This window comes from Dioscorea cayenensis, chromosome 10 (assembly GCF_009730915.1).
Source record: "Dioscorea cayenensis subsp. rotundata cultivar TDr96_F1 chromosome 10, TDr96_F1_v2_PseudoChromosome.rev07_lg8_w22 25.fasta, whole genome shotgun sequence".
Taxonomy (NCBI): Eukaryota; Viridiplantae; Streptophyta; class Magnoliopsida; order Dioscoreales; family Dioscoreaceae; genus Dioscorea; species Dioscorea cayenensis.
The window spans coordinates 15357492-15365794 of record NC_052480.1 but is presented as its reverse complement, the minus strand read 5'-3'; the positions used below and the strand labels follow the sequence as shown (position 1 = coordinate 15365794).

The following is an 8303-nucleotide window of genomic DNA, read 5'->3' as shown; positions in this document are numbered from 1 at the left end:
TGTTTAGCATGAGTTCATGTAATTGGTCCTTGATATGCTTCCTCTTCTATACCAGCTGAAGTATTACTATTCATAGGTGGTGTAGTTGGCATAGGCGTGATGTCCTTATCAGCAAATGTGAGCACTGATTTATACCATCATATCAAATCAATAATAAAACAAATTAATAAATGCTAACAATGACCAATATGTATCTTAGTGTGATTTTAAAGATAGTGATAGCAAATCCCCACTGTCAACAACATGGAGAACTACCTTTTGAAGAACTTTCCCACTATAGCATCACATGAATTGACAATGATAACAACATAAATATTTTTTTAGCCAATTAAAGAAGGATAAATGTCACTTAAAATAAATGTGGGCAAACGAGATATTTTTAGGGGATAACTTTAATATAGTGTATATATTTTTAAAAATGTCAGGGTTATGGTTGGGAAAGGAAAGAGTGGAAAATATCTTCATGGCAATATTTGCTTGAGTATGGTTACCATAAACAACTCCGTTTGAACTCTGAAGGATGAAATGTCTAGAGGGGGTAAGGTGGGTTACTATGTGGCAAGTTAAGAACAAGAGGGTAAGAGTACAAGACACTTAAATGGAGTTTGGCAAAATAATAAAAAAAAGGGCAGAAGAAAATGACGAAGAAGAAAAAAATAAGAGAAATCATTCAAAAAATTAAATAAAAATGGACACAACTGATATAAAACTGAAAATTAACTCCCATTTATAAACAAGAAGCCACCAACAGTTCTTAAAACCGTTGGATCTCACGGCACACGCATCTTGGAGCATGACAGAGATCGAATAATCCCCTTCGTCGCTCAGTAATCTCAAATGTTAGTTGCAGGCCCTTCTCCTGCCTCTGCGCGTCAGACTCATCCGATGGAGGGCGAGAAATGAAAACGGTGAGATATCTAGCCCTAACATGTTCGAATTTTAGCCCCAATCACGAATTTTTCTCCATTATCTAAAACGATACTCGTCATCCTGCTTTCCTCTTGATTTATCTTGTATCGTATCGATTTATTCTGTATTGATCTATAAGTTTAAGCTATGATTTTTGGTGTAGTTTATTGAATTAAGATCACTATTCTGTATTTGAGCATTGAGGAAACATTTCTTTTTCTTTTTCAATTTTAATTTCCACTGTTGATTTAGATTCTTTACTTGATTGATTAATTGTATTTTTAGTTGTGAAGTATTAAGGAAATTCGTGGTATGCTATTTTTCATGCTATAAATTGTGCCCTCTTTTGTTTTTAATTTTAGTGACTATGAAGAAATGGCATCTATTAATGTGAAAACGAGGAGGATGTAGATCTAGTTTTATTTGTGAATATTGCTCTGTATAAAGCGATTTTATAAGTATGATTTTTCTTTTTTCCTTCTCAGTTTTATGTGCAATGGCTATTATTGTGTGAATCACTATTGTATTTTTATCCCCATCTCCCGGTTTCCAGCGTGTTAGAAATTTAGTGGACACATAAATCTTATCTTAGGATTATTATTTGTAGTGATAGAAGTTAAACTTGTGCTACAAGCATAGAATGGATTCATTTGGCATTTCTTTTTGGCTAAATATGTTTCTTCTCATGCCCTATGAATCTTTCTTCTTAGTGTTGGTACATGCAAAACACCTGTTATTTTAATTGTGTATTTTTTTAACTTGTGCAGTGTTAAAATGGATTTCATTGAATGGTAATGCTTGTCATCCACTAATGCTAGTGCCCACAAACAACACTGAACTGTTTGACTGATGCTGGCTGTCTGTTTTGAATTAAGAAGGTCTAATATGATGGGGAGCCTCTCTCGAAGGTTTGCAGCCTTATTCTCTTTAGATATTACTTGAAACTCATACTTGTATCATTAGTTGCCTTATTTCACATTTTATCCGTTATCTCTTATATCATATATTACATTTTGTTAAACCTTCATCATTGAGAAAAATTCATTAAGTTTATTTCTTTGGTCCAGTTCATCTATGAAAAAATCACATGAAAGCACCAGGCTTGTTGTTACTACTGTTCTAGGAGTTCTTTTTGGATTTTTTCTTGGACTTTCATTCCCATTTCTGTCCATCTCCAAGGTAACCTATATTAATGTGCATTAATCACTTCCTTAAGATTATCATCTCTTCTCGTGTCTCTAACCTGACATGATATTTTATAATGTGCAGCTCAGTTTAATTCCAAATCTTACTTCGGCCACTGATTTGACCTTCGTTGATGAAAGTAGGCCTCAGCAGGTTAAGCATGCTATGACATCAAGTTCTAATCTAGACATGAATATAACTTCTGATGATCATGGATCAGGTGATTCTACAAAGGTACTTATCGAAAGATTCATTTTATAAAATGATGTAATTGCCTTAATTTATTATGTGCACCAGTACTGCTAGTTTCTCGTCCTTTGTTTTTTATATGTTCTCTGCTAACATCTTTCCTTGTTTTCGGAATTTGTGATTTGTGTTTGTTGATCTTTGCAATTGCCCTTTTACATATCCTTTTTGCAGTTTCTATGTTGAAGTCCTAAGTTTGCAACTTTCAGAGACAAACAAAACTGTTGCAATTTAAAGTTACTTTTCAACCCATAAACTTATTTTTTTGGCATTTAAATTATTTGCGGCCTTCTGTATTATATTTAAACAGCTTCTTCCGTTAAATTTCCTTCCATCACAATCAAATCCATATAACCTGTATTATTCTATCCTTTTAAATAGAATAGGAAACTAGGTTAGGAATTTTGAATCTTGTTATGTGATCACGAAGTGAAATTCTTGCATTAACCCTACATTATGAGTTTGAGGTTCGTATAGTTTTAAGGACATAAGGTTGATATGACACAATAGAGGCATCCTTTTTCATTGAAGATATTTTTTTTTGTTTTGGTGTTAATTTTTTTTTCATCCCTTGTTATTTTGGAGCTAGATTCTTCAGTGGCATTTCATTTTGGTGTTTTATTAGTGGTTAACGATGTAACGTTGTACATAGAATTAGTGACTCAATGGTTTGGTTGATGAATCTGTTTGTCTTTGCCCTGTTTGGTTGGGGAATATCATAGGTTACCTCATAACATCAAACCATCTTAAACCAAATAATCAATGAATTAATCTTTTTGACAAGAGTTAATTATTTAAATGAATATAATTATAAAATAATTTTTTTTTAAAAATAATAATAAACATCTATTATTTATTAAAAAAGTACTCTTAATCTAAAATTTATTTTAATTAATGATAATTGAGTCAATATTTGTTCAACTTGAGACAAAAGATTTCTCCCAAAACAAATTCAAACAACCAAAGTTGCCAAACCTAATCTCATTAATCCAATCCCCAACTAACCAAAACCTTTGGGCTATGCAGGAGACTTTTTTCTTGCGATTCTATAGATGCTTATTAGGAATACTTATCTCCTAATATCAAAACGTATTGCTCGAGATTGGTTTTTGTAGAGTTATGCATATCAATAGGTTGTGTCTGCTTTTACATTTGGATCTTAGGATGGTCAAAATGCATCAAAATTTTCACCAAGTTTCTTTGCATTGCTCAATTTGAGCTGTGCTGATGTGCTGATGGTTAATTTCTTATATTACTTGTTTTCAATTCCAAACTGGCTGTATTTGAGCTGTGCTTTTATAATATATACCATGAAGGTAATCGGAAGACCAGTGTATCTAGTTTAATATCCCCTCTGTTGATGGAAGTGCATGTTTAGTATCAAGCTTATCAAAATTACAGAAATACTTTTTCAACATGTATCCATAAATGTTCAGGATCAAGTTTATCAAGATTATGAAAAGAATTCCTCAACATATACCCATATTTGTTTATGTGACAACAGCAGTTTGTTGTCCAAATTAAAGTTTAGAAAAGAAAACCAAGAAGACAAGAATTAGTATTGGTTACTTTCTAAGCTAATTGAATTAGTGGTACGCGATACGCTAGAAGGTGTCTGGTCAAAATGCATCAAAATTTTCATTTCATTTTTTTTTGATTTTTCATTTGTTTTTTAATAAACACTATCACACAACACATTGTTGTTCAAGTATTCACTATGGTGGCAAATGAGATGTAATGTTTTGGCATGTTTGGTTGAAGGGTAGCAAAACTAAATCTCTCTACTTTCTCTTTGATTTAGCATAGTGTATGCTTTATGAGAATAATTTGTTTCAAGCTAGTTTTGTTATATCTCAAAGGCATATGGAGCATGATCTCCTCCTGATATATATATATATATATATATTTGTTAGCCTTCAAAGTTGATGTTATACCATAACACCCAACATGCATCTTAATCAGCTAGTTTATGCCATTAGTAATATCCTTGCCATCATCCACATTGACTTGTGTAATGCTTTCTCTTAGTTATAACTTGTATTGTTGATCTGTCCCATATAATGCATGATGTGTATGTCATTACCTTTCTATTTAATGCTTTCAGAATTTCACAAATGGTATAATTTTTTTTTTCTTCATGCTATCTAGATATATGTACCAACAAATCCTCGTGGAGCTGAGCTATTACCTCCAGGAATTATTGTTCCTGAATCAGATTTCTATTTGCGCAGACTCTGGGGTGATCCTAATGAGGTATTTCTTTGCATTGCTTAAAACATTTTTGCTGTTAAATTTAAATTACATCCATGTATGTGTAATTAGAGCCAGCTATTCTTCATCCTTGCCATGTCATTTGCAATTTACTTGTTCTGGCTTCTTTTTCTATCTTCAACTATGCATACAGGATCTTACTACTCGGCAAAAATATTTATTGACATTCACTGTGGGATTTGACCAGTGGAAAAATATTGACAAGGCTATTAAGAAGGTTAATAACGATTTTAACCTATGTTATCATTTGGTAATATTTTCTTTCTATATGTATATAATCTTCAATTTTCTCTTTCTGCTAGTTTTCTGAAGATTTCACTATCTTGCTCTTCCACTATGATGGCCGCACAAGTGAGTGGGATCAGTTTGAGTGGTCAAAGCGTGCCATTCATATCAGTTTGAAGAAGCAAACAAAATGGTAACCGCTTGAGTGTATTCAATCATGTTTTCCCTGGCATTTTCTCATTCACTGTTATTTTCAAATGATTTCCTTGTAGTATCAGCATGGGTAGTTAACCACTAATCTACAATGGCTTCCATTCTTCTGCACTCTGTAGGTGGTACGCAAAACGTTTTTTACATCCAGACATTGTGGCGTCTTATGATTATATATTTATTTGGGATGAAGATCTTGGAGTAGAACACTTCAATGCAGAGAAGTATGGTTTTGCTTTTTTCATCATATGCTTTCATGATGGTCAAATGTGAGCATTTCTGTTACTTTCATTTTGGATAAATATTGTATCAGATATCTTGAATTAGTGAAGAAACATGGCTTGGAGATCTCACAACCAGGTCTAGAGCCGGATAAAGGGTTGACATGGGAAATGACCAAACGTAGAGGTGACAGTGAAGTCCACAAGTAATACTAAAATCTCTGTTGTTTTCATTTTCTCTAATGTGGTGTTTGGAAGATAGGAACAGAATGGAATGAAGAGGAATCTTTAAGTTTTGATTTATCTATGCTTTTATCGCATAAGTTGTTTTTGGGTTGTGACTTTCATTTATCTCTGCTTTTATCTGTTCAGGGAAACTGAAGAGAAACCTGGTTGGTGTCCTGACCCACATTTGCCACCTTGTGCAGCGTAAGTGCATGTTTTGCGACTTGTTTTCTGAACAAGAATCTGTTTGATCTATATATGCTGTATGGTTTGTAGTAATTATGTATCCTTCACTTTGAAAAGTTCTAGATTTGTGTTCTTTTCTTTTTTCCCAGTTTTGTGGAAATTATGGCACCTGTCTTTTCAAGGAATGCATGGCGTTGTGTGTGGCATATGATTCAGGTATTGCCCTGTCTGAATTTTCTAACAAACCTAGCGTCTTGCAGTTATTATATATGGCTGAATTATGCTGGTGCATTTTGTCTTTTCCAATTTCTGTTGCAGAATGATTTGGTACATGGATGGGGACTGGATTTTGCATTGAGAAGATGTGTGGAGGTCAGACTATGTTCTTGTCTTATCTGAACTGTCTAATAAAATATATAGCGCGACATAATCAAACACTCAAAAGTTTCATGATCTATTATATAGGCTTAGATTGATTTGTTTATTTATTCATGCAGCCTGCTCATGAGAAGATTGGTGTTGTTGACTCAGAGTGGATTGTTCATCAAGTTATCCCTTCTATTGGAAACCAAGTCGGTCATCATTCCCAGCCAAAGGGGAAAATACCTTAAATAGCTTTTCGTTTTGAAGTTTAATTTTACTAGTATCACCTAGGCTCAAATTTTTCTATTCAGACAAACTTAGTTTTTCATTATCTGTTAAATACAACTAATTTTTTGCATTGTATTCTACATGCAAAATTTTGATGTTATACTCATCTTTTTGTAGGGAGAGAGTGATGATGATAAAGCATCCTGGCAAGGGGTATATTCCAATGCTTTTCACCATGACTTATTTTCCTTTGAATTTGTGCATGTTAGCTACATTGCTTTCAGCTGAAAAGATATCTATCTGAAGCCTAAGTTCTCCTTTTAAAATTAAATAAACAAACTGATAGCTTAAACCATTTAAATGTGGTACTAGAATAGGTTGTGTCACCATCAGGTTTGAGTAGATTACAAAAGATAGAAGCACTTTGTCTGTTTGAAGGTTACCCAAGGCCCAGGCATCTTATTTGCTTGGGTTATCCATCATTTCATCCTTTACCAGTGTAAATAAATTATGAACACGGGCAATGCTTAGATTCATCTTAGTATGAAAAATCTTTTTATGGCTTTATTCTTTTCACTAAATTTTTAAGAGTGTTTTGAAGGGTGTATCCTGACTTCTATTTTGATGAAAATTTTGTATATCATTAACTTTCATGTTAGAATTTTATGAATAGTTTGTCCAACAACAGTTTGTGTTATCAGCATTTCCTATAAGCATAGGCAAGATTTATTTTCCCCTAATACAAAGTAGGGATCAACATGTAATTAAAACAGAAAAAAAATAAATATAGATGTAGATATCAGTAAAATTTTCTACCAATTGCTATGCATGGGATTTTCTGACTGTGTGTATCTGTGGCACTTAATTGCCTTATGGCAACTCATCATCTAATGCTTTGATTCCATCCTGTGAACAGGTCAGAGAGAGGTGCAAATTTGAGTGGTCGCAGTTCCAATCTCGACTAGCAAATGCTGATAAGAGGTTCTTTGCTGGACTAGGAAAAGGTTGATTAGAGTTTATTTTTTTTTAAAAAAAAATTCTGGATTTTCTTTCCGGCCTCTCGCTCATTATCTGTGCATTCCTTCATCCTCTCATCTGAATCCTGTTGAAAAGAGAACAAAAAATCCAAAAATTCTGAGTGTTGTGTTTTATTTTGGATTAGTTACAGTGATATGTTGATGCTAAGATGTGCAGTTATTGATTTGGTGGCCACCCCTACCTGGCCCTGGCGCCTGGGCCCAGCGCTGGGGGAGATCACCAAAAAAGAAAAAAAAAACTTATTTTCTTGTTTATGTATAAGCTATCATTTGTTTAGCACATTTAATGTTGATGGTGTTATTATTTGAGCTTTGTAATTTCATAACGAGTAATTCTTTGTTTTGATTCCTGCTCTCTAGTGGGTTAAGATAATGTATTTTTGTTTAAGTTACGATGGCGTTGCTTGCTGTGCTTGCATTCAGATAAAAACAGAGAAAAATATAGGAAAAAAGTATGGAAAATATTTTGTTTGTTTTAGGTCAATAAAGAAAAAAAGTTAAATGAAATGTGTTCGTGTGATTGTGATTCATTTCATTCTATGAAAGTATTTGTCAGTAGTGGAAAACAAATATAAGTATTACATAAATCATATATTAACATATGCATTAAAATTTTTTTTAGATATAAACATTTTCCTTCCGTTTTTTTCTCTGATCTGTTGTACAACTTGATTTGCAAATATAAAAAAGAAATTGTTTTTATGTTTGCGCCTATGGTTTCACTGGGTATAATGCCCCTATGCTTGTCTTTCTTGAATTAAAGTTTCTTAGTGAAGTCCTTGGGAATTCCTTGTCCATTTACACCCTTTTCTTGCGTGGCACTCCATTATGTGCTAATTGTGTGATTGTAGCCAAGTCCTCATTTGTTTTAGTTTAACTTCTTTCACTATCATTATCTGGCTAGATAATAGAAGAATAGCTATACTAGTACTCTCTAGACCATGCGGATTCGACTACCTGTTTTTTGGGTATATATTACTTCAACACCCCTATATTT

At 33.2% G+C, this 8303-nt stretch overlaps 1 protein-coding gene across 1 annotated transcript; it reads left to right on the top strand.

Moving 5' to 3' along the window:
• Window positions 1-754: 754 nt before the first annotated feature.
• Window positions 755-7679, top strand: LOC120270845. The gene is made up of 15 exons (XM_039277912.1): window positions 755-908; window positions 1677-1817; window positions 1977-2088; window positions 2179-2328; window positions 4489-4593; window positions 4745-4828; window positions 4914-5029; window positions 5169-5270; window positions 5360-5473; window positions 5640-5696; window positions 5828-5894; window positions 5997-6050; window positions 6176-6250; window positions 6447-6482; window positions 7186-7679. The coding sequence occupies exons 2-15, from the start codon at window positions 1759-1761 to the stop codon at window positions 7276-7278; spliced, it is 1224 nt and encodes a 407-aa protein (XP_039133846.1). The 5' UTR covers window positions 755-908; window positions 1677-1758; the 3' UTR covers window positions 7279-7679.
• The last annotated feature ends 624 nt before the right edge of the window (window positions 7680-8303 follow it).

Excerpts from the sequence above, each read along its gene's own strand:
- LOC120270845 (XM_039277912.1), top strand. The coding sequence starts at position 1,759 with ATGCTGGCTGTCTGTTTTGAATTAAGAAGGTCTAATATGATGGGGAGC. Across the intron at positions 5,474-5,639 it reads GGTGACAGTGAAGTCCACAA|GGAAACTGAAGAGAAACCTG; the intron begins GTAATACTAAAA and ends TTATCTGTTCAG. Across the intron at positions 6,483-7,185 it reads ATAAAGCATCCTGGCAAGGG|GTCAGAGAGAGGTGCAAATT; the intron begins GTATATTCCAAT and ends TCCTGTGAACAG.